General features: G+C 47.7%; 1 protein-coding gene across 1 annotated transcript in view; it reads left to right on the forward strand.

Moving 5' to 3' along the window:
* The first annotated feature begins 287 nt into the window (after nucleotides 1-287).
* C2CD2 (C2 calcium dependent domain containing 2) overlaps nucleotides 288-26,782 on the forward strand; it is a 73,956-nt gene continuing 47,461 nt past the window's right edge. Inside the window, exons 1-2 of the mRNA XM_004384873.1 lie at nucleotides 288-560; nucleotides 15,916-16,014. Coding sequence (XP_004384930.1) covers nucleotides 288-560; nucleotides 15,916-16,014 — 372 coding nt within the window. The remainder of the gene's footprint in view (nucleotides 561-15,915; nucleotides 16,015-26,782) is intronic.

The raw sequence follows: 26,782 nt of genomic DNA on the forward strand, positions 1-26,782 counted from the left end.
TTTTCCAGGTGTGATTGGAGGGGGCGCGTTCCCGGCGGTGGCCATTGTGCGCAGGCCGGGCATTTCCTCCCGGCCTCCGCTCCCGCGTCCTGCCGCGGAGCGGACAGTGAACCCGGCTCCTCAGCGTCCGCCCGACTTTGCCGCCGCACCCCCGGCCCTCCCTCCGCGCCCGCCAGCCCCGCCGGTCCGCGGGCTGATGTCCTGAGCCCGCCTCCCGCGGGCGCCGCGCGCTGGACCCGGGCTGCGCTGGGGAGCTGAGGGGAGGCGGCCGGGTATGCGCCAGCACCATGTCCCGGCTGGGCTCGTGGCTAGGTGAGGTTCAGTGGCTCATCCTGGTGTTGCTCTTCGTCGCGGCCCTGGGCACGGTGGGCCTGTACCTGGCGCAATGGGCGCTGGCCAGGGCGCGACCCCGGCCCCAACGGCGGACAGAGGAACCTGGCGAGGGGCAGCGCCCCGAAACGGACGCCCTGCTGACCTGGATCCTGACGCTAAACAGCTGGCGGAGCCAGTGGCAAGCGGCCTGGGTGATGGCTCTGAACGAGGAGGCCAAAAAGAAAGGGGTGAGTTCCTGCGAGAACGGCGGTGCGCTGGGTTCCGAAGCGCTGCTGGCGGGGTGCAGGCGTAGGGCCAGAGCTCTTCCCTGGAGCCGTGGCTCACCGGCCCTTGACTGAATCCGAAGTGAGCCTCGCCCGTGACAGAGCATCTCTGAAAGTTAGGAGAAAGATCTGGGAAGCGGAGAACCGTTGGTGATTCTAATGTATTCACCAAGCATCAGAGTGATCAGGCCCCGCTCCACCAGGGGACAGACGTTGTTGGAGGGACTTGGCAGAGGGGCCGATTCCGGTCCCAGCTCGTACCTGCCCTTCCTGAGTCCCACGTGGATTCCGGCGCCCGGAATTTAACAGATTTTGCAGTTGATATACGAATAACTATGACCCAAATATGCTTCTGCCTCTACGGAGCTTATCATCACCAGAAATTTATTCCCCTTAAGACTTGCATTTCTGGCATATACAAATAGTGACTGTGTTGAGGGCTGGTCATTTGCTAGAGTTGTATTGGGGGTTTTAGGTGTCTATATCATCTCTTCGAATCTTCACAATTTCTGGGACATCGCTGTGGGCACCATTTTCCATATGAGGAAACTGAGGCCTGATGAGGTTAAGCAACCTGCCCAGGGTGTCAGCCTGTGGGTGGCAGAGCTGGGATTTGAGTCCTGGTGAGTCTGACTCATCTCAAAGCACAGGGACCTAGTCTTTAGCGCTCGAGCCACGCTCCTGTGCTTATATTTCTTTCATCCTTAATTACTTGGTGGTTTATTTTTACTTTTAAGACATCTTCCTTTAATAAGTTCTTGGCGTCTGCTATTTTTAGGCACTCCACTGGAAACCCTGGTGGTGTAGTGGTTAAGTGCTATGGCTGCTAAGCGGAAGGTCGGCAGTTCAAATCCACAGGCACTCCTCGGAAACCGTACGGGGCAGTTCTACCCTGCCCTGTAGGGTTGCGATGAGTTGGAATTCACTCCATGGCAATGGGTTTGGTTTTTATAGGAGGGATTAAGGACTGTTGTGTTTAGGGAAGCACCTCCCCGTCTTGGCTGGTCCTTGGTGTTTTCAAGATTACATGTTCCTGCACCTGCTGGTGTACCTCAGTGGAGAAACCTGTGGCTGTTGGTTTTGGAAATAGCGAATGCTGAGTGTCTGGATCCACCAGCCTTCAAAGTCTCCCCCAGTGGGTCCTTTGCCTGGCCTTTGTCCCTTGACCGTGGCACAGACACATGTCACCATCAGTTTTGAGAGGCTGGATGACTGTGGTTTTCAAAAAACAGCAAAGCTTCTAGTACAAATTCGCGGAAAGTCAACAATTCCAAAGCTCTTGTTCTGAACTCTTGAATAAATAAGTGTATTCTTGGGATGACAAGAGGCTTCAAGGTCAGTAGACTGACTTCCGTCCTGGTGCCTAGAATCTTGTGTTCCGGATGTCCTGAGCCAGACATTTCCTCCCAGGAGAAACTGCCCATCTCTTGTGGGAGCCCTAAAGCTACATGTCCTCACACACATAAGTACAGATTTTTGTTTTGTCACGGAGCTGCTGTCACTGACCCCTAAGTTACTGGATGTCCCAGACCTGGGTTCTGGCACTGAGTCCGCTGCTGGCTGGTTGTGTGAGCAGGTGCGAGAGAGCGAGTGTTGGGTGAATGGTCTGTAGGATCCTTTCAGTTCTAGCATGGAGACCCCTGACGGCATTTCAGGCTCAGACGTGGTGACCCAAAACCAAAAAAACCCAGTTGCTGTCAAGTTGATTCTGATTCCTGGTGACCCTGTGTGTGTCAGGGTAGAACTGTGCTCCACAGGGTTTTCAAGGCTGCAACCTTTTGCAAGTAGATCACCAGGCCTTTCTTCAGAGGCACGTCTGGATGGGTTCGAATTGCCAACCTTCCAGTTCATAGTGGGGCGTTTGCACTGCCCAGGGGTTCTGTGGTGACCCTACAGCCTGTAAATTCAGGGTGGTCCTGATTTAAATGATCCTACTTCATGTCCTGACACTTCCTGATTGGGTTCAGAAAACATGATCGCCTTAGGTGTGACTCTTGCGGACGATCCATATACCTGGGGTGTTGCGAGAGAAGGGAGGAATCCCCTGCTCTGGCATTTGTCTTTGGTCGAGTAATGCTGAGGACAATATCTGAAGGTTCCAGATGAAAACCTTTTACCCTAGAAAAGATTTTAACCACAATGAGAGGAGGCAGGGCTTGGTCGTCAAGGAACGGAAGAGACAGATTTGGTTAGTTTGTGTTTTCTCTACCTGCCAGAGACTTGCAGACCCTAAAACATTCCATTTTTCCAGGCTCCTTCCTGGAAGTAGCAATAACATACCTGCGGTCAAGGCCAGAAGCAGGCCCGAGCTTCCTCTGACGGGTCTGAGTGGAGGCGGGCTGGTTCTGCAATGCTGGTCTTATGGTATTTTCCCATCAGACGCAGCCCTGGTGCCTGGGAGTGTTGTGTGATATAGTAATTCAAGTGTAAGGTTTTGCAAGCTGTTGAGATCTGTCAACTCGCTACAGCTGACTTGTCACACACCCTCCCTTGACCACATGGGTGAGCAGGCACTGGTATTTGTGTCTGTGGGTGTCCTGACCTCGGCCACCTCCCCTGCAAGACTTTTTGCCCGCCTCCCCCTACAACTGGATCCTCATTAATCCCTGCTTGTGGCTCAGAGACCCATAGTTCCGTGCCCCGAACCCTCCCTGTCCTGCTGTTGCGGTGCCCTGGCCAGGGAGGAAACCAGTTCTTGGCGTGTCACTTGGGGTCCAGAATTATTGTTGTTAGTTGCTGTCACGTCCTCTGACTCATGGTGACCTTATGCATAACAAAGCGGAACATTGCCTGATCCTGCATCATCTTCACAATCGGTGGCACGTTTGAGCCCATTGTAGGGGTTCATCTTCCAGCATGCCTGGATTGTGTCTTCTGAACCCAATCAGGAAATGTCAGGACATGAGGCAGGATCATTTAAATCAGGACCACCCTGAATTTAAAGGCTATAGTGATCAGTGTTCTGTTGTTATCCATAAGGTTTTCATTGGTTAATTTTCAGAAGCAGATCGCCAGGCCTTTCTTCCTAGTCTAAGTCTGGAAGTTCTGCTGAAACCTGTCCACCATGGGTTACCCTGCTGGTATTTGAAATACTGGTGGCATAGTTTCCAGCATCACAGCAACACACAAGCCAGTACAGTACAACAAACTGACAGATGGGTGATGGGGACTGGGGAGACACTGGTAAATACGTGCTCATATCCAGCAACTTCCATGAAAGGTGTAATTTTCTTTCAAATGGAAGTAGTAGGTCTGCCCACTCGAAAAGTTTTAAGTCGCCTGGGTAGCGCAAGTGGTTTGTGATCAGTTGCTAACAGACAGACTGGTGGTTGAAGCCACCCAGTGGCTCTGCAGAAGGGAGGCCTGGCAATTCGCTTCCGTAAAGATTACAGCCAATCACACCGTATGGATCAGTTCTACTCTGTCACACACAGGGTAGGAATGAGTCAGGAGCTAACTCAGCAGCAGCTAACAACAACAATTCTAAGTTTTAATCCAGCTTTGGGTTTTAAGCCTAAAAGAAGCCCCAAACCCTTCCAGCATGGCCCCTTACTTCTCCAAAAGGGGAGACTGAAGTCCATGAGCTGAAGGGGCTTGCTGAGGTGGCCGAGACCCTGGCCTAGGGCTGCCCCTGTCCATCCAGGGCTGCAGCCACATTGCCCTTGGGACACAATGCTGCCTTTAGATGCAGCCTAGCAAGAAGGGAAGAAACGGGCATGATTGTTTCAGGTAGCATCCCAACAATGGGGCTCTGATCTCCTAGGGTCTGGGGCTTGGTAAATGAGCGTCCTTTGTCCCTTAATGGGCAGGCACTGTGGCTGCACAGGCTTCCTCTCTCAGAGGGGCGCTGGATTCTGACCCTCACTCCACAAATACCTTCACAGTATAAAGGATGTTGAGCTAGAGAGACCCTCAAGGATGCCATCACTGACTACCAGTGGCCGGGTGAACACCGGGTGTGGGGGGAGCCACAGGCCTCTCACACCCCAACCCCAATTCAGACTTAGTAGGGGGACATGCTGTATTCTCACCAGTGAGACGGAGTGGTAGAAACCTTTGTTCTCTAAGCCATCCCCTGAGAGCGTACCCCCTTCACCGCCAGCACCTTAAAGTGGTGGCTGTCACCTTGTGTCTCACACCTCCACTCTGTCTGGCGTTGGAACCACCTGATCTCATTGTACCCCGAGCACAGAAAAATCCCCGCACAGGCTCAATTGCTGCTCCAGCTACTTAAGACTACGAACTTTGTTACTGTTGTCTTGTGCTGTCGAGCTGACTTCTGACTCATGGCAACCCCGCGTGTTACGGAGTAGAACTGCTCCATAGGATTTTCTTGACTGTAATCTTTCCGGAAGATCACCAGGCCTTTTATTCCGCGGTGCCTCTAGGTCGGTTCTAACCACCAGCCTTTCGGTTACCACTGAGAACTAACATTGCATTATCCAAAGGGAGCAGCTGAAGATTTCCTTTCATTCCCCTGTGTGGGCATTAACGTTTACAGAATGATCTGCAGTTCAGTTGGTTATACCGGGGGGGTCCACACACCCTCTGGCTCCCACCTGGGGTGCTCCATGATTGCTGTGTCCATACTCGCACCCACTCTGTAACCGGGCGACCCCCACGAGTGGGCTTGGCCACGCTTCCTGTCTTAGCTGATGCTGCCTGGACCCTGAGTCGGGAGCGTTGGTGGTTTCGCCAACTCTCTGGGTGGGTTTAGCAGCGAGCAGTGCAAGCTGGCCAAGGCCCTGGATTAGGAGGTTCACCACGGCTGTTTGTTTCTTTAGTCCTTTGGCTCAGAAATGTTCTAAATGCAAATGACCAAGGCCGTGGGACAATTTGTGGTCTTCGTAAAAACAAAGATGCTGTGTAAATTCAGAGCATGTTATTAATAGCTCTGACTTGTACGTGAGCTTCTGCAATTTAAAAAGTAAACACAAGGACAAGAATTCAGTCTTTGTATTATGTAATGACCTTTGGGCTCTGCACACAAAAATCCAAGCCCCTTGACCAACGACCAAAGCTGCTGTCGTCCATATACGAAGTCAGTTGCAAGAACATGGAGGCCACCTTGGCTAAGAGAACTTCATGGGCCTCAGGGGGTTGCTAAGCCTGGCCTCTCTGCCATGTCCCCTCAGACCACCCTCCTCTGTGTTACTCAAACAGCCGGGTCTCTTTCCTTTCTGGGACATTCCAGTCAGTCTCTGTCTGCAACACTTATCTCCTTACTCTTCATTTAACTTCTGAGATCTTTTGGATCTCAGCTCAAAGGTCCCTGATGTTCTGACTCCGCGAGGATGCCGCCCTGTCCCCGTCCCTGGCAGACTGTCCTCAGGGTCGGGACCTTGTGGTCACTCCTGCCCCTTGTCGCCTCCCGGGATTGTGGACTGGGGCAGAGCCTGGGTCTGTCCAGGCCCAGCCGGACCCAGTGCCCAGCCCCAAGGCCAGCTTGGAGCAGGCCCCCTGCCACTGGTGGGGTGAATGACAAGCCCTGTTAGAAACGTGGCCCTGGACTCAGGCCTTTCCCCTCTGGGAGCCGGCCAGGCCTTGGAAGAACAAGCCATTCAGTGTGCTTTGTTTTCTACTTCTAAAGACTCAACAGGAAAGAAGACCCTCTGATGACTGTGCAAATTGTCAATAGTAGGCTCGGGAAGGGGCGCCAGTTCAGGTTGTTCTTTGCACCCACCCCTTCTCCCAGCGGGACAGGAACTCGGGAAGGAAGACGTGGTGGTGTGAACATCGGCTACGGTTCGGCCAAAGCTATCGTCCACTCCTACCGGCCCACGTATAGGTGGCCGAAGAGGGCAGGCGGCCTGCAGCTGCTGGGAAGACCTGGGTCGCTCACTGGTTCGGCCAGAAGGCAGCCTCTGGAGCTAGACGGCCAGGGTTCAAGGTCCAGCTCTGCACTTGGTAGCTGTGTGAACTTGGGCAAGCCTGAACCTCTCTGTGCTTCAGACCCGTCCTCGGTACACTGGGAGACATTGGGGCTCAAGCAGGAAAACAGATCCGCTCTCGTGGAGATGAGGTGAGGGCAGACTGGGACCTGCGTAAGACATTTAGCAAAATGCCTGGTCAGTAATGGTGGACTGCTCTCCTACAAAGTCTCCTTTTATTTATTTTTTTTAAACTTTTTATTTTAAACTACTTTTAGATTTACAGAGAAGTTGTAAAAAGAATTCAAGGTTTCCATATATTCCTCCCCCAAAATCCCCCAATATCAACACCTGACATAGAAAAACAATTGCTATCGAGGAGATTCCAGCTCATGGCGACCCCGTATGTGTCAGAATAGAACTGCGCTCCATAGGGTTTTCAATGGCTGATTTTTCAGAAGTAGCTCGCCAGGCCTTTCTTCCAAGGTACGTCTGTCTGGGTGGACTGTAACCTCCAGCCCTTCAGTTAGAAGCTGAGCGCATTAACTGTTTGCACCGCTTTGCACCACTAGGGACTTCTAACATCTGGCATAACTATAGTACAATATCAGAGCCCAGAAAGTAGCATTGGCACAAGGCGTTTAAACCAGAGATCTTATTTGAATTTTACCGGTTTCCCCTCTAGTGTTCTTTTTATTATTCCAGAATCCGATTCAGACCCTCACCTGGCATTGCTAGTTATTTCTCCTCCTTTTCCTGCAGTCTGTAACGGTTGTTCCTGACCTTGACACCTCTGAGGATTATTGGTATTATTCTTCCAAGTGTCCATCAATTTGTCTGGGGTTTTCACGTGATTGGACTCCAGAAATGATGTGTCGTTTAGTGCATTATATCCTGGAGCCCTGATGACGCCGTGGTTAAGAGCTCAGCTGCTAACCAAAAGGTCGGCAGTTCGAATCCACCAGCCGCTCCTTGGAAACCCTGTGGGGCTGTTCTGCTCTGTCCTGTAGGGCTGCTAGGAGTCGGAATCAACTCGATGGCAGCAGGTTTGTTTTGGGGTTTGGATCATGGGGTTCAGGATGTCAGTATGTCTTATTGCTAGAGATGTTCGTCTTGATCCCGTGGTTAAGGTGGTTTCTATCTCATTTCTCCTCGGTAAAGTTATGTCTTTCCCCCAGGTGGGTGACACATATCTTGAGGGGAGAGACTTTGAGACTGTGCAAATCCTGTTTTTCCTCAAACTTTTGCCCACTGATGTTAGTGTCCATCAGTGGATCTTGTCTGCACCAGTTATTTTTGTGGAGTTTGTCTAATGGTGATTTTTTTTTTTTTAAACTTCCTCTTTCCTTCTGCATTTATTAATTAGAATTCTGTCAGAAAGAGCTGCCACTTCTCCACTTGTATACCTAAGTGGTTGTCTATAACGGTATGGACTCAGGTTTTTTTTTTTTTTTTTTTGCAAATATATACACGTATATTTATTGTACTTTAGATGAAGGTTTACAGAACAAATAGTTTCTCATGAAACAGTAGTACACATATTGTTTTATGACATTGGTTAACAACCCCATGACATGTCAACACTCTCCCGTCTCAACCTGGGGTTCCCTATTACCAGCTTTCCTGTCCCCTCCTGCCTTCTAGTCCTTGTCCCTGGGCTGGTGTGCCTCTTTAGTCTCATTTTGTTTATGGGGCTGTTTGGCTGAAGGGTGAACCTCTGGAGTGACTTCATTACTCAGCTAAAAGGGTGTCCAGGGGCCATACTCTCGGGGTTTCTCCAATCTCTTGTCAGGCCAGTAAGTCTGGTCTTTTTTTGTGAGTTAGAATTTTGTTCCACATTTTTCTCCAGCTTTGTCTGGGACCCACTGTTGTGATTCCTGTCAGAGCAGTCAGTGGTGGTAGCTGGGTACCATCTAGTTGTACTGGACTCAGTCTGGTGGAGGCCATGGTAGTTGTGGTCCATTAGTCCTTTGGACTAATCTTTCCCTTGTATCTTGTTTTATTCATTCTCCCTTGCTCCCGAAGGGGTGAGACCAGTGGAGTATCTTAGATGGCTGCTCACAAGCTTTTAAGACCCCAGATGCTACTCACCAAAGTAGAACGTAGAACATTTTCTTTACAAACTATATTATGCCAGTTGACCTAGATGTTCCCCCAGACCATGGTCCCCACAGCCCTTTGCCCAGCAGTTCGGTCCCTCAGGGAGTTTGGATGTGTCTATGGAGCTTTCATGACCTTGCCTTGTACAAGCTGTGCTGGCTTCCCCAGTATTGTGTACTGTCTCACCCTTCACCTAAGTTAACATTTATCTATTGTCTGTTTAGTGCTCCCCCCCCCCGCCCTCCATCCCTGGTCACCATCAAAGAGTGTTTCTTTGTATGTAAACCTTTTCTGGACTCATGGGTATTTACTTTATTCTATGGGTTATAGTCCAATACTATTACTATTTATTTTGTTGCGTGAATTGTTCTAGCTTTGGCAATTACTAACTCTTTCTGGGGTTGCATCTGTGTTCTTTTGTCAGGCCTCCTTTTTTTTTTTTCATTAAACATTTCCTTATATTCTGGTTCCACAACATGATGTTTATTCTAGACTCATCTTGTATTTTCCCTGCCCTGGCTCTGCCCTGGAGTCAACCACTTCTCTAAGGACCCCTGATTCCTTTCATTGATGTTTAGAAACCAAGATTTGGGCACGAGGTGTGCTCATTATTGCTAGGGTGTTATTGCTTCTAGACCCTCTCGTGGGTGAACCAGTTGCTGTTGAGTCGATTCTGACTCATGGCGAAACCCCTGTGTTGCAGAATAGAACTGCACTCCACTGGGTTTTCATGTCTAATTTTGCAGAAGTAGATCACCAGATCTTTCTTTCGAGGTGCCTCTGGGTGGACTCGAATCTCCAGACTTTCAGTTAGCAGCCAAGTACTTAACACTTGCACCACCAGGGCCCTTCTCTCAGTGGAAATATATGTATGTATACTAACTCCTATATACACACACATCTGTATTTCCATATCTTTCTGTAGATATATTAAAAACCATGCATTTGTACTAATACTGTGGATTCTGATTCAGTACCACAGACTTCATTTTTGTCTTCTCTCCTTATTTTTAACTTTTTTCTCCAAGAGCAAGAAATATCGTACTTAATATCTATAGTATATTTACTTGTATGTCTGTTCTACTATACACATAAAGTAGTTTCTGAACCGCTAACCCATACTGCTGTGAGAAATTCACTTGCTGACTAAATTATAACATTTCTGTGTAGTCAAAATATTGATTTCCAAAGTTATTTAAGCTAATAATATTTTTTCCACCCTCCTCAGGATGGTTGTGTTATTCATTATTAATACCCCCCAAAAAAACCCCAAACCTGTTGCCATCGAGTCAATTACAACTCCTAGCGACCTTATAGGACAGAGTAGAACTGCCCCACAGAGTTTCCAAGGAGTGCCTGGTGGATTCGAACTGCCGACCTTTTGGTTAGCAGCTGAGCTCTTAACCACTGCACCACCAGGGCTCCATTCTTAATACAGTTAGGTTCATTTGTTAGTATTTGTAGTCCACCTGGGGTCCCCCGCCCACATCCTGATTGGTTTTAATTGTAAGTTTTGGGGTGTGTGAAGGGAATGTGAACCGATACTGTAGTTCTAGAAGTCCTAAGAAATGTCACCCCCCTCACCGCTACTACTCCATCCCCACTCCCCTACTCTTTCCGTTCTCAGTCCACCCACCCCCTGTAGGTAACCAGTCTCGTTAGTTTCTGCTTTATCCTTCCTGTATTTTTTTCGCACACAGGAGCAGATAGCTGTGTTTTCTCACATGAAAGCGACGCTCTTTAGATACTTTTTTGCAGTTTGCTTTTTTTCACTCAACAGCATGTTCTAGAAATTACTCCATATCAGTTCAGGAAAATCTTGTTCTTTTTTACAGCTGCATAGTACTCCTTTACGTGGCTGTACCATAGTTTATTGAGCCACTTTCCTACGTATGAAGCCCTGGTGGCACAGCGGTTAAGAGCTTGGCTGCTAACCAAAACATCAGCAGTTCGAATCCACCAGCCGCTCCTTCGAAACCCTATGGAGCAGTCCTGCTCTGTCCTATAGGGTCACTATGAGTTGGAATCAACTCGATGGCAATGGGTTTGGTTCTCCTGTGTATGGGCATTAATGTTATTTCCAATATTTTTACAATTACGAACAATGCAGCAATTAATAACCTTCTGCATATATGTTTTCATATTGCTATCGAGTTGATTCCAACTCATGGCGATTCCAACTCATAGGATTTTAGCCCTTTGTAGCATATGTTGTGAGTAGTTTCTCACTGCCTTTTGACTTTGTTTACAGTATTTTTTGTCATGCATTTTTTTATTGGTAAAAAATTTATCAATTTTTTTATCACCTCTGGATCTTTAGTCATAGTCAGAAAGTCTTTCTCAACACTGAGTAAAAGAAGGATCACCTGTTTTCTTCCAGTTCTGTATGGTTCATTTTTTTTACATTTAGATCCATGATCTATTTGGTGTTTATTCTTATGTATGGAGTGAGATCTGGATCTATTTTATCTTTTTCCAAATGGGCTCTCAATTGTCCTAGCTTCTTATAAAAATATCTTTACCAGTGATTTAAGATCCCACCTTTGTCATATGCTAAGTTTCCACAGGTATTTGGCTCTATGCTGGACTTCATATTTCAGTCTACTGGTCTGATTGTTTATGTACCAGTACCACACTGTTTTCATTATGGAGATTCTATCAAGTTGTCAGAGCCCTGGTGGTGCAGTGGTTAAGAGCTATGGCTGCTAACCAAAAGGTCAGCAGTTCAAATCCACCAAGTGCTGCTTGGAAACCTACGGGACAGTTCTACTCTGTCTTATAGGGTTGCTATGAGTCAGAATTGACTCATCGGCAAGGGGTTTGGTTTTTGGTTTTTATCAAGTTGTCAGTGATTTCACTCCACTTGGATCAACAATCAGTGCCCAAGGAAGCAACAGTCAAGAAATGTAATGACGTATTGGGCAAATCTGCTGCAAAAGACCTCTTTAAAGTTTTCAAAAGCAAAGGTGTCACGTTGATGACTAAGGTGCATCTGACCCAAGCCATAGTCTTTTTAAGTTGCTTCATATTCATGCAAAAGCTGAACATTGAACAAGGAAGACAGAAGAATTGACGCATACGAACTGTGGTATTGGTGAAGGATATTGAAATATACCATGGACTGACTGCCAGGTGAATGAACAAGTCGGCTTTAGAAGAAATACAACCAGAACGCTCCTTAGAAGCAAGGATGGTGAGACTTCGGCTCACTTACTGTGGACACATCATCACGAAAGACCAATTGCTAGAAAAGGACATCCTGAATGGTAAAATAGAGGGTCAGGGACAATGAGGGAAACCCTCAATGAGGTGGACTGACACAGTAGCTAAAGCCGTGGGCTCAAATATAGCAATGATTGTGAAGATGGCACAAGACTGAGCAACATTTCCTCTGTTATCTGTAAGGTCACTATGAGTCAGAGTCCACTCGGTGACAACCGGAAATAGTGGTACACCTGCTCCCTCCCCCAGTAATTTTTCTTTTGTAGCATCTTCCTGGCGATTCTCACACGTTTCTTTCTCTGCGTGAACGTAGTCTTACTTGAGGCTAAATGGGAAGAGTCTGCGATGTGGCCTCTGAGAGGGACAGAGTGTCAGAGGTATGTGGGTCTCTGTAGTGTGCTGCACACACATCCTCCTCCCTGTTACTTGTGGGTGATGGAGGTCTGAACATGGAAAGGGAAAAGGTAATCTCTCTGTCCTTATTTTGATTTAGTAAGATTATTTCCTTTGTGAGGCTACCTCTTGACCTTAGATTTTCCAGCAAAATCTTTTCAGGGTTTTCTTCTAGAAAGTACCATAGGTAAGAGGGTTGTTGTTGTTAGCTTGCCATCAAGTCAGCCCCAGCTCATGGTGACCCCCAAGCACAAGAGAACAAAATGCTGCCCGGTCCTGCGCCATCCCCATGATTGGTTGTGGATCAGACCAATTTTCAGAAGAAGATCACCAGACCTTTCTTCCTACTCCATCTTCTTCTGGAAGCTCTGCTGAAATCCATTCATCTCCACTGACAGACAGGTGGTGGCTATGCGTGAGGTGCATTGGTTGGGAATCAAACCCAGGTCTCCTGCATGGAAGGGGAGAATTGTACCACTGAACCGCCACTGCCCCGGGTAAAAGGATTATTCTTGTTAGTTGCGCTCGAGTCACCTCCAACCCATGGCGACCCGATGTGTATGGAGTAGAACTGCTCCAAAGGCTGAAACCTTTCAGAAGCAGATCGCCTGGCCTGTCTTCTGAGGCACCTCTGGGTGGGTTTGAACTGCCGGCCTTTCAGTTAGCAGTCCAGCACTTAACCATTTGTGCCACTCAGGGGCTCTGGTAAAAGAGCACATCAAAAGCATATGCTGCAGCACAGACTTATACAGGGGAGGAGGCTGCATGGGCCTATGTGAGGAAACACTGTATCCTCGGGCCGGCACAGACGGCACATTGTTTCACCCACTGGTGTCAAACAGCTGTATCATCTCCTGCGGACGGGTCTGTTCCCTGCCTGGCACTGGGCTCTGGCTGGGAGCTCTTCCCTCAACCAGGCAGGCTCAGTTCACAGTTCAATGACACCTCCAGGCTCACAGCAGTCACTCCAACACAAGTCTAGTCGTGGAGAATGTCGGCAGAGCAGCCCTGACACCAAGCTGTCATCACTTTCAAGAAGCAGATTTAATTCTCCCCTGATGATGTTTTTGGGGGTGAGATTTTTGTTGTCGTGAGCTGCCATCGAGTTGCCCCCCAACTCATGGTGACCCCGTGTGCAATGCAGTGAAACGCTGCCCCCTCCTGTGCCATCCCCATGATCGCTTCCAGATGGGACCATTGTGATCCATAGGGATTTCGGAGGTAGATTACCAGGCCTTTCTTCCTAGTCCCTCTTAGTCTGGAAGCGCTCCTGAAACCTGTTCAGCCTCATAGCAGCATGGAAGCCTCTGGTGGTTGCGTGTGAGGTAGATGTTACTAAAACGGTGAGGTTAGGAGTATGTAACTGAAAATGTTCTCTGCCTTGTAGCTTTTTCTCTTAATTATTGGGAATTCTTAAGAAATAGCCACAGGATAACGTCATTGCTTGCTCATTTGCACTTTGCTTGCCAGAATAATGTTTGCATCACTTTCCCAGCTTGAATTCTCCCACCCTTGGCCATGCCTTGTTGGTGGAACTAGCTCACCCTTAGCGTTCCTTCCACAGTGAAGCAGAACACACTTGATGGGAAGCTGTGGGGCTGAGTTTTATTTGTAACCACCAAATCAGAGCTTATTTAACTATGATGCCCTTTCTCCTGCATGTCAGGAAAAAAATTTAAGAAGCAGTTCCATCCAGGATCATATTGTTGGCACAAGTGGTTAGCCTCTCAAGAGAACTTACTTTAAGAATGACAAGACTTGGTTGGCTGTCCAAGTCCTGATAGTTTGTTATAAAACACCAGTCTTGCCGCCTGTGGTCCTATTAATTTAATCATGTATCTATCACTTGGAAATTTTTAACTGCAAGCGCCAAAACTGACACAGGCTGAGTTTAGCCACAGAAGAGTTCACTGGAAGGATGCTGAGGATGCCCAGAGTGAAGGTGGACGAGGCTGTGAGGGCAGGAGCCGGGCAGCTCCGGAGGTCTGTGAAGCAGGGGCTGAAGAGCCAGCTCCCTGGCATAGCAGGCAGACTGACGTATTTCCAGCCAAGGTGTATTTCTGGTTCCTTGAGGTTCCTGCCTACCTACCCCTTGGGCAGTGGGAGAGGAGAACAGGGGGCCACCTTGAATGACAATGCCACCATAGTTGGCACTGCCACCTTGCATGACAAGGCAGCCACTCAGAATAGGGAAGAGAGTTCTGTAAAGTCAAAGTGGAGGTCTGCATTAGTCTCCTACAGCTGCCATAGCAAAATACCACCAAGCGGGTGGCTTTAAAGAACAGAAATGTATTGTCCTCTTTTGTTTGTTTGGGAGAAGTGGGGAGTGACTGCTGATAAGTACAAGGTTTCTTTTTGGAATGATGAACATGTTCTAAAAGTGATTGTGGTGATGGTTGCACACATCTGTGAATGTACTAAATACCATTGATATGTACAATTTAGATGGGTGAATGTATGGTGTGAGGATTGTGTCTCAATGAACATGATATATAGGCCCCTGGGTGGTGCAAATATTTTGTGCTTGACTACCAACCTAAAGGTTGGTGATTTGAACCCACCCAGTAGCACCGCAGAAGAAAGACCTGGTGATGTGAGTCCATAAAAACTATAGCCAAGAAAACCCCATGGAGCAGTTCTACTGTGTTACACATGGGTTCGCCATAAGTCAGAATGGACTTTACCGCAGTGGGTTTGGGTTTGGGTTTTAGATAATAATTTATTGTCTGGAGGCTAGAAGTTCAAATCAGAGTTATCAGCCATGTAGCTTTCTTTTGAGGGCTCTGAGGAAGAACCTGTTCCATGCCTGTCTCGCAGCTTCCAGTGGCTCCCAGCGGTCCTCGGCATGCCTCGGCTTGTAGGTGCGTTTTCACGTGGTGTCTTCGCCCTGTGTCTGTATTTGCATCTCTTCTCTTTTATAAGACGTAACGTGGGTGGGATTAGGACCCACCCTGTACCATCTTCCAAGACCCTATTTCCAAACAAGGTCATGTTCACAGGTACTAGGGGTTAGGACTTTAGCATATCTTTTTGGGGAATACAATTCAATCCATAACAAGGACCGTCACCAAAAAAGGGGGAGGCCAGAGGCCTCGAGCCTGTTTCCAGAGACTGTGCTAGCCCATGAGCCCTGAGGAGCACAGAGCACCCCTTTCTGAGGAGGCTGGGTTCTTTCCTTACATTGTAAATATGATCCAAATGCCCGTCACAGCCCTTATTCCAGCACAGGAGGTGAGTCTGTGGTTTCGTTGCTGTGCTTTGCTCCATTTCTCGTCTTTCTACCATAGCTGGCTCCTGCCTGCCACGTGCCATCCATAGCGAGCTGGTTCATAGGCATGTAAACGGGCTGATACTGACTGTGGCTGCTGTGTAGAATTCGCTAGAAAAGGACATCATGTTTGATAAAGTAGAAGGTCAGTGAAAACAAGGGAAACCCTCAGTGAGATGGATTGACACAATAGCGCAGCGATGAACTCAGACATACCAAGGATGGTGAGGATGGCATAGGACGGGGCAACAGTTCTGTTGTGCATAAGGTCGCCACGAGTCAGAGTAACTCCATAGCAACTAACAACCACAAAAGCTTTGTAGAAGTACAGCTTAACTAAAGTCAGTCTCTTTGTATTTTCTGAAATGCGCAGAGCTTTATAGCACATATGCAACTTACAAAACACTCTTACAAAACTTACAAAACCCCGTGTGGATTGTGTCCTCATTCTCCTGTTCTGTTCCAGGGCCCACTGCTCCTGGCCTTTGAGGAGGACCTGCTGCAGCAGCCCCTGGAGCTGGCCGTGCAACGAGTCTCGAGTGTGGCCAGGTCCAACCAGGAAAAGGTGAGTGGCAGGTGGGGGAGAGAGGCTCACCTGTGGCGGGCCTTTCTAGACAGGAGGAGGTGAATTTACAGCTGGGAGCAGGGGGTTTGTTTCGATTTAGAGTATTGAAAAGGTAAAAACCTTCCATCACAAAAAATATCTGGTCCATCAACTGATGAATGGATAGATACAATATGGTGCATTTGTGCAATGGAGTATCATCTAACCTTATACAGGAAAGAAGTTCTGATACTTGTCATGGATTGAATAGTGTCCCCCCCAAATACCGTCAACTTGGCTGGGTCATGATTCCCAGTATTGTATAACTGTGTACCATTTTCTCATCTGATGTGATTTCCCTATCTGTTGTAAACTTTATCACTATGATGTAATAACATGGATTAGTGATGTTTATACTGATGAGGCCTATAAGATTAGATAGTATCTTTAGCTGATCTCTTTTGAGATATAAAAGAGAGAAGGGAGCAGAGACACACAGAGACCTCATACCACCAAGAAAGCAGTACCAGGAGCAGAGTGGGTCCTTTGGACCTGAGGTTCCTGCGCTGAGATGCTCCCAGACCAAGGGAAGACTGATGCATCACAAGGACCTTCCTCCAGAGCCGACAGAGAAAGCCTTCCCCTGGAGCTGATGCCTTAAATTTGGACTCGTAGCCTATTAGACTGTGAGAGAATAAATTTCTCTTTATTAAAAGCCATCCGCTTGTGGTATTTCTGTTAGATCAGCACTAGATGACTAAGGCACATTTCATGGCATGAATGGACCTTGAAAGCATTATGCTGAGTGAAAAGAAGCCAGACATGAAAGGACAAATACTGTATGACTCCGCTTATATGAAAGGACTCCATTGATGTAAAATGTCCAGAACAGGCAAATCCATGGACACAGGTTGCCTAGGGCTGGGTGGAAGGGGTGTTTGGAGAGGTATGGGGAATGACTGCTAATGGGGCAGGGCTTCTTTTTGGAGTGATGAAAGTTTTCTAAAAGTGATTGTGGTGATGGCTGCACAATTCTGTGACTATACTAAATACCATTGAATTGTATAGTTCAGATGGGTAAATTGTATGGTATGTGAATAATATCTCAATACAACTTTTATATGTATATATATACATCCATATATATACATACATATGTATCTATACATAGTTTACTGCACAATATATAGATTTGAACCATCTAGATATTACTTAAAGTTTATTTTACTGTTGCTAATAGTCCACAGATTGAACTCACTAGACTGGTCAAAACCAAGAAAACAAAAAACCCATTGCTATCAAGTCAATTCTGACTCATAGCGACCCTATAGGACAGAGTAGAACTGCCCCATAGGGTTTCCAAGGCTGTAATCTTTACAGAGGCAGAGTGCCACATCTTTCTCCTGCGGAGCAGCTGGTGAGTTCGAACAGCTAATCTTTCCGTTAGCAGCCGAGTGCTTAAATGCTGTGTCACCAGGGCTCCTTAGACTGGTTGGATACCATAAATAAATTTAAAGCTTCTTTTAAATGAAAAATGTTTACAAGACCTGAGAAACTTTTGGAGAAACAGTGAATCAACTGTTGATTTTGTTTCAGATGGCTCACATGTAATTTTCAATTGGTGTGTGTCTTAGGCTGGGTTCTCTACAGAAGCAAAACCAGTAAAGCATATAAATATATATAAAGAAAGAGATTTATATCAAGGAAATGGTTTTTTAGAGGCTTTAACATCCCAAGTCCGTGGGGCAAGAGAGAGGCTTCTCCAGATTCGCATAGCTGCAGGGGCTGGCGAACCCAGGATCGGCAGGCCGGAGAACAGGGCTCTTGCTTACAGGTTGTGAAGGTCAACGAATCTCAAGATCGGCAGGCAAGACCACAGGTAAGCTACTAGCTCAAGTCCCAAGAACCGGAGGTCAGACGAACAGGAGCCAGCTGCAGGATCCGGAACAAGCAAAAGCTCCGTCAAGGAGAGCAGGAAGGACTAGGCGGCACAGAGCGGAGAGATGAAGGCTGAGGGGCAGTGAGCCACCACAGGCCCCGCCCCTGCTGGTGCCACTCACAGCAGATCCCATCATGGGGGTGATCATGTATCACATCTCAACAGGGAAGTGATCACAACGTTATACAACTGCTAAAACATTGAGAATCATGGCCCAGCCAAGTTGACGCACAATCTTACCCCTCACAGTGTATATAGAGAGTATATTTAAAAAACATGATCAACAGCAAGGCCCCCTTCTCCATCACATCCTGCCTCCGCCCTCAGCGTGACATGCTCCTAAAATGGGGCTGTTCTTTCTTCCTTCTCAGCCGTGTGTTTATACTTTACTGCTGCATATATGTATGTGTTAAAGATACTATCTAATCTCTATGGATCTAACTAATTTTATTATTAATTAAGAATTTGTGTACCATTTAACAGACAGTGAGAAAGGGATCATGGAGTGACCCCAGCTCCAGAATCCAGAAGGAAAGCATTGCCAGGCTTCTGAACCCCACCCCTGCCTTGTGTATCTCATCCCTGTCACAGCTGGAGTATTGTTTTATGCATTTAAATCTTTTAGTATGTTTTATATACAGTTTTGCAACAAGCTTTTTCTTTATACATTTTTGAAATTCGTGCAGGTTTATATATGTACATTATATATATACATAAAATATAAAAACATATAATGTATAAACCTATGTGAAGGTCCCTGCATGGTGCAAATTGTTTGCATTGGATTACTAACTGCAAAGTTGATGGTTGGAAGTCACCCAGAGGTGCCATGGTAGAAAGCCCTGGAGATCTACTTCGGTAAAGATGACAGCCACAGAAACCCGATAGAACAGTTCTACCTGTAACACATGAGTTGGGCTTGACTCAACGACGTCTGGTTTATATATGCGTGTATTGTTGTTAGCTGCTGCTGGATGTGCTCTGACTCATGGCAATCCTGCGCACAGCAGCACGAAATGCTGCCCGATCTTGTGCCATCCCTGTGATCAGTTGTGGATCATACCGTTGTGATCCGTAGGGCTTTCGTGGGCTGTTTTCTGGAAGTAGATCTTCAGGCCTTTCTTCCTAGTCCGTCTCAGTCTGAAAGCTCTGCTGAAACCTGTCCACCATGGGTGACCCTGCTGGTATTTGAAATGCTGGTGGCATAGCTTCCAGCATCACAGCAACACGCAAACCACCACAGTGCAACAAACTGACCGATGGATGGGTGAGTGTCTACCTCTGGGAGGTGTCTTAGTCATCTAGTGCTGCTATAACAGAAATACCACAAGTAGATGGCTTTGACAGAGAAGTTTATTTCCTTACAGTAAAGTATGTTAAAAGTCCAAATTCAGGGCATCAGCTCCAGGGGAAGGCTTTCTCTCTCTGTCAGCCTTCTCATCAATCTTCCCCTGGACTAGGAGCTTCTCCACGTAGGGACCCCAGGTCCAAAGGACTCGCTCTGCTCCTGGCACTGTTTTCTTGGTGGTATGAGGTCCCCTAACTCTCCACTTGCTTCCCCTTCCTTTTATCTCTTGTAAGATAAAAGTTGGTGCAGGCCACACCCCAGCGAAACACCCTTTACAGTAGATCAGGGATGTGACCTTAGTAAGGGTATTACAATCCCACCCTAATCCTCTTTAACATGAAATTACAATCACAAAATGGGGGACAACCACACAATACTGGGAATCATGGCTCAGCCAAACTGATACACACATTTTTTGGGGGACATAATTCAACCCATGACAGGAGGGATGGGTCAGTTGCATCCTAAGGTTGCTGTTTCCAGAAGTCTGCAAGCCACAGCATCCCTGCCTATGCCTGGTTAAGCCTGACCTTCACAGCTGTAGAACTTTCCACACGTGACAATGATTTCTGTGTATAGAGAGAGGGAGGGAGCATGATAGCTCGTTTGTTCAGTTCAGCCACAATTCAGGGCTCCATTGTATGGATGAAATGGAGGTCATTTTTCCCTCTTCCAAGATGGAGAATGAGGCGGTTTTCTCTTCTCACAAGTGCAAATCATGCTGCAGTGAGCAAGCATATTGCCCATCTCCTGTCTCCTTGGCACACTCATGAGACTTTCTCAAGGGTAGATGTGGAATTGCTGGGTCGAAGACGTGACCACTTTGGCCTGACCAGGTATCCTTGAAATGGTCTCCAAAGTGGTGTCCCAGTGTACCTGGCCTGCCAGCACAGGACTAAAGGCCCCACCACGATCTCTTTCCCCAGACCCTTGCCAATACTGGGACCGCACAACTATAGCATCCCTGTACTGTGTGTGAGGATGTCTCTGGAAGATACCGGAGTTGCAGGAGGAAGCCTGCAGCAACCATGCAGGATGCTGGGACTGGCCCAACTGCGGAGCTGGAAGACGCCTTGGCGAGTGGGTGGTCTGGTGCCTGGTTTTGTAGTCTGGGGAGCTGAGGCACAGAGGGCTGCCAGCCTGACCCACCCAGGCCCCCTGCTGGGGAAGTGACTCTCGGCACAGGGAGCGTCCTTTCTGTTATTGGCCAATAGGGACCAACTGCCTCTATGGTGGATGGTTTCTCTGTGTGTCTCCTGACACTGTTGGAAACGTGTCAGTTAAGAGTGGAGGGGAGAGTTCAGGCCTGGCCTGGAGATGTGAAGGAGGGAGCAGAGATGTGGAAATAGTGCAAGGCCTTCATTCCTTCCATAATGAGCTTTATCTAAACACCATTTGTCCTTCTTTTAGCAGGGTGATGTAGCAATCATTGTCAAGTGTCAAAGTTGTATAGCTGTGAAGGTTAGTGTTACGGATTGAATGGTGTCCTTCAAAAATATGTGTTGTACAATATAGGGGGAGTCAGCACAACTAGACTAAAGCAAAAGCTAAGAAGTTTCCTGTACACAACCAAACACTCTGACGGACAGAGTAGCAGGAGCGGGGTTCTGGGGACCGTGGTTTTGGGTGACATCTATATCAGTTGGCATAACAAAGTTTATTAAGAAAATGTTCTGCATCCCACTTTGGTGAGTGGTGTCTGTGGTCTTAAAAGCTTGCTGGCAACCATCTAAGATGCATCAATTGGTCCCAACCCACTTGGAGCAAAGGAGAATGAAGAACACCAAAGATATAAGGAAAATATTAGCCCAAGAGACAAAAGGATCACATAAACCAGAGACTCCATCAGCCTGAGACCAGAAGAACTAGATGGTGCCCGGCTACCACCAATGACTGCCCTGACAGGGAACACAACAGAGGGTCCCGGATGTAGCAGGAGAAAAGTGGGGTGCAGAACTCCAATTCACATAAGAAGACCAGACTTAATGGTCTGACTGAGACTGGAGGAACCCTAGAAGCCATGGTCACTGGACGCTGTTAACCCAGAACTAAAATAACTCCCAAAGCCCGCTCTTCAAAGAGTAGACTGGACTATTATACATAAAATAATACTCGTAAAGACTGTGCTTGTTAGTTCAAGCAGATACATGAGACTAAATGGGCAGGTCCTATCTGGAGGCAGGCTGAGAAGGCAGGAAAGGACAAGAGGTTGTTGGAAGGACATGGGAAACCCGGGGTGGAAAGGGGGAGTGTGCTGTCACGTTATAGGGATTGCAACTAGTGTCACATAACAATACGTGTATAAATTTTTGTATGAGAAATTCACTTGAGCTGCAAACTTTCACCTAAAGCACAATTAAAAAAAAAAAAGCTCTACCAAAAAAAAAAAATACATATATATATATGTGTGTTGCAAATCCTAAACCCCCATACCTGTGGATGTGATCCCATTTGGGAATAAGACTTTCTTTGTTATGTTAATCAGTGTAGGATGTATCTTAAACCAGCCCCCTCTGAGATATAAAAAAGAGCAGACTAGGCACAGAGAAGCTAGCACAAATGGAGAAGATCATCAAGGAACTAAAGAGGAGAAGCGGAAAGAGATAAGGATTTTCCTCAAGAGCTGGCTGCTGGCAATTAACATTGGCTAAGAGCAGGGCCAGGGAGACTGAGAGGTCCAACTGCTTGCCCCCCACTCCTGAGGGGGTAAGGCCTTCAGTCCCATCTCTCTCTTCTCTCAGCCTTGGATATGAAGGTGGTCATATCCACCTCCTAGGCTGGCCACCAGGATGGGATGAGTTCATCCACGTAAAGCATGTGGAACAATGCCAAACACGTAATCAGCACTCATACATTAGCTATTTTCACCCTGTCTCTATTATTATTTTTATTTGTGTGTTTATTTCTTCATTGTGCTAGAAATGGGAATACTTGGTGAAGAGTCTGAGCATTTTTAAGGGGCTTAGTATACAGTATATAAAAGCAACCTTAGAAAGCAGGTGATTAAATTGTTTTAATTCAATTACAGAAATAGTACACGCAAATTAAAAAGTTAAAAACAACAGAGAAGTGCATAAACTCTTTTTCAGGAGTCTATCCTCTTTTTGGAGCCCCTGGGTGGTACAAATGGTTGATGCGCTCCACCGCTAATTGAAAAGTAACAGGTTCAAGTCCACCCAGAGGTGCCTCAGAAGAAAGGCCTGGTGATCTACTTCCAAAAAATCAACCATTGAAAAGCCTATGAAACGCAGTTCTACTCTGACACACATGGGGTTGCCATGAGTCAGAATCAACTCAAAAGCACCTGGTTTTTATCTTCTCTTTCTGCTACACTCAGCCACGTCCTTCCTGTCCTTTCCACTGTATTCTTTGAAGTTTTTACTAGTCACAGACATGGAAACTTGCCCACTCGGAGTCTTGTTTTGTTTTGATGGCAGTATTCTACCTAGTTCTTGACTTCTGTGTTCTCTTGGCTGGTGAGGAAATGAGACTTGCCATCACCTGGTGGCGGCTGTGGCCAGTGCTCCCCTGTGGGGCAGAGAGGACCGCCAGCTGGGTGGACAGGCACCTCCATCCCCTGGGCGGCTGCCCTCTGCCTTCATTTGGCTGCTAGCTAGGGAAGGGGGGATCCTGGGGGTGTTCCGAGTACCTCACCCCCCTCAGTAGGGGAGACCCTGTTGGGATCTAGCTGGACTCCTGGGAAGATAAGTCGGGAGCAGGACACCCTTGCAAGCTTGGATCCCTTAGATCCTTTTCCATTCTCGGACAACATCTAGGTCAACCATGGCGCATTTTTAGGGTGCTTTCTTGCAAAGGCATCGAGCTGGTTTCCCTTGTAAGTGTCCTGGGCGGGAAGTTACTTAACACGCAGTCCGTGAAGATGATAAGATGCCAAGGCCTCTTGTTAATATCGTTGCCGGGGTTTGTGTTCTAGAATTGCCATATGGGGCGATAGACTAACAACGGTGTCCTTTTTCAGTAACTAAGCCGCACCCTGCCATGGGTTCCAAACTCATCCTGAATTTGATGTCGGCATCCTCATTTTCTCTCCCTGCTGTATAGAATTCTGAAGAAGAAGAAGAAGAAGAAAAATTTTTCTAAAAACTGGAAACTAAAAAAAAAAAAAAAAAAAAACCCTTGCCATTGAGTCAATTCCAACTCACGGTGACCCCACGTGTTACGAGAGTAGAAGTGCTGTATCAGGTTTTCTTGGCTGTGATCTTTACAAAGGCATAAGAGAAAGACAAACTTAGGATTTCAGGGGCATGAAGGCACCCCTTCTTAGGCTCCCCCTGCCCCCCCCCCTTGTATCAGGTTGTATCTTTCTCCACTTTCTAACTCGGCCTTAGCAAGGGGATTATGGTTGGCATTTGGGCTAATGATAAGGACACATCTGCCTGAACCCAGGGGTTTCTGTTATGTAATAACATCCTCGATGAGCTAGATAAGAAGGTAGCTGACCAGCCAGCATCTCTGCTGTCCTCTTTATGAGCATGCTTCCGGCCTGTGTATGTTCTGGAGCCTCCCTGCAGGCTCCTCATGGGGCAGGACAGGCTTGCCCTGCTCCCCGGGGGGCCCTGGGCTTGGACTTCCTCCGGCAGCCCCTAAACACCCTGAAGCCCCAGAGTAGTCACTCTGCAACTATCTTGTTCATCAACAGACCCTCCCCCAACATGTATCCTACACACAGAACGGGGTTGTGCACCCCAAAGAAACACACCCGTTGCCATCAAGTCGATTTTGACTCATGGTGACCCCACATGTTACAGAATAGAACTGCTTCGTAGGGTTTTGTTGGCTGTAATCTTTCCAGAAGCAGATCACCAGGACTTTCTTCCGTGGTGGTGCTGAGTGAGTTTGAACCACCAACCTTTAGGTTAGTAGTCCAGCACACACTGTTTGGGCCACCTAGGGACCTTGGGTTGTGCACAGATGGGAGCATTTTGCATCGTCCTGTAGGACTGATGATGGATGCCATCCACACCCTGCCCAGCCTTAGCTGAGTAAGATACAGCAAGCTCACCCTGCACAAGTTTGTACAGTGGCTGTGGTATTTTCCTAAGGGGATTTTCTTGGGTGCAGAGACCCTGAGCCGGCTCAAGGGGAATCCATCCTCCTCACCCAAACCAGTTGTGGTCGAGCTGACCCTGACTTATGGCAACCCCATGTGTATCAGAGTAGAACTGTGCTCCACAGGGTTTTCAATGGCTGATTTTTCAAAAGTAGATCACCAGGCCTTTCTTTCAGGGGGTGCCTGCCTCTGGGTGGACTCGAACTCCCAACCTTTGGGTTGGCAGCCAAGCAGTTAATGGTTTGCACCACACATGCACCCCTCGGCCCAGGGCAGCGGTAGGTCCAGCGAGGGCTTGGTTGCAGGGGAGGCATTCCCCGTGGGCCTTGTGAGTACAGAATCGTGGCCTTTCAGCTCTTCTTCAGGGATTCTCTCTGCTTTCTCTTCCAGTCCCAACACGCACAGGATGAACGTTTTTCTCCCAGACTTTAATTACACTGTTACGCAAGAGCAACAGATTTCTGCCTATGTTCTCTTTCCTCACATCCTGGAAGAGGTTTGCTCTAGAATACTTGACCGAGAAAAAGAAAACTTTTCTTTTAGGTTTTCATATAACCCCAAATCAAACCAAACCCGTTGCTGTTGAGTTGATTCTGACTCACAGCGGCCCTGTGGAACAGTGTGGAACTGCCCCATACAGTTTCCAAGGCTGTAAATCTTTAAGGGAGCAGACTGCCACATCTTTCTCCTGCAGAGTGGCTGATGGGTTCCAACTGCCTTCCCTTCAGTTAGCAGCTGAGCGCTTAACCACTGCATCGCGAGGGCTCCTTGGTTTTCATATACAGTAGGGGTTTTTTTAAATTACCATTTGTTTAAATTATGGAAGATTTTAGACATACACACAAGGAAAGCGGGGAGAGTATAACTAACCCCCATCTACCTAGCACGCAGGATCGACACAGCCAATCTTGTTTCACCATCACCCCAGCACCTCTTCTTGAACCCCTTGGATTATGTTGCAGCCATCTCAGACATTTCATCCAGAAACACTTCAGTTGGTGTCTTTAGAAGATGAGGACTCCTCTCCCTCTCTCCTTCTCTGAAAAAGGAAGCTTTTCTTCCCATGTCATGGGACCTAAGCCCCGGCCATCTGTCCACAGGACATGGTGGTGGCCATCCGCGACGCAGCCACGTGATCAAAGCGTCGCGCTCACTTCCAGGGCGGCGTGTGAGGGCTACAGCGTGGAAGCTCATTGACGAAACGACTTTACAAGAATCAGGGTTTGGGGGTGGTGCGTTATAGGAGCTCCCTGAGAAAGACCGGCATCTCTTTTAGGAAGTGTGATAAGTGTGTCTTGGAATATAGGGGCTTATTTGGAAAACTTCAGGGGAAGCAGTGTTGGCACTTGGTGCTGGGAGTCATCCTCAGATGCTGCGTGTGACACTGGCTTTCTTGGTGTGGGGCTGAGTATCCTGTGAGAAGCTCTAATTATCTCTCTTTTTAGTGCTATGTCTAAATTAACAGAGGCTTCTCATGGTATAATGATGAACTGTACGTTGAAGTTTTAAATACAAGTTAGAATCCACCCAGCCTGGAGAAAGTTGGAATCCAGGGAGACACTGGTTGGATATGGGCTTGCTTTGGGTGCTTCCTTCTCTTTCCAGCTGTGTATTTGGTGTCTGGTCTGTGAAATATAAACCCCTCCCTGGCCAGGTGGTGGGGAGAATAAGATACGCCCCGCATGTCACCTGGCACGTTGTGGTTTGTGATGGGATCGTGATGGTGACCAGGCCCCTGGCGAAGGTCTTGTATCCATTCTCATTCGGCGCTCACAGCAACCTCTGTCGTCAGCGGTATCAACCCTGTTGTGCAGAGGAGCAAACTGAGGCAGAGAGAGGTTAAGTCACTTGGCCAAGTGACTACTTCTGGCAGAGGCAGTGGTTGAACTGTAGATTCAGCCTCAAGAGTCGAGCTCTAAGCACTGCACCACTAAGCAGTGCCTGTTACTGTTGCTATTTCACATCATGCTTGGTAAAGTAGAGGGTCAGCGACAAGTTGGAAGACCCTCAATGAGATGGATTGACACAGTGGCTGCAACAGCGGGTTCAAGCATAAAAACCGTTGTGAGAATGGCGCAGGACCCGGCAGTGTTTTTGTTCTGTTGTACATAGAGTTGCTATGAGTTGGAACCGACTCGATGGCACCTAATAACAACAGCTATTTCACTTAAACTCTGACAACCACCGCCACCACACTACCAGCAACAGCAGCAGCAATACCACCACCACCATCACCTCCACAACCACCACCACCTCTACCATCACCGACACCATCACCGCCACCAATGCCACCATCACCTCCACAACCACCACCATCACTGCAACCACCACCACCTCTACCATCACCACCACTGCCACTGCCTCCATCACCTCCACCATCACCTCCACCATCACCACAACCACCACCACCTCTACCATCACCACCACTGCC

Source organism: Trichechus manatus, unplaced genomic scaffold, assembly GCF_000243295.1.
Source record: "Trichechus manatus latirostris isolate Lorelei unplaced genomic scaffold, TriManLat1.0 scaffold00128, whole genome shotgun sequence".
In the NCBI taxonomy this organism is placed as follows: Eukaryota; Metazoa; Chordata; class Mammalia; order Sirenia; family Trichechidae; genus Trichechus; species Trichechus manatus.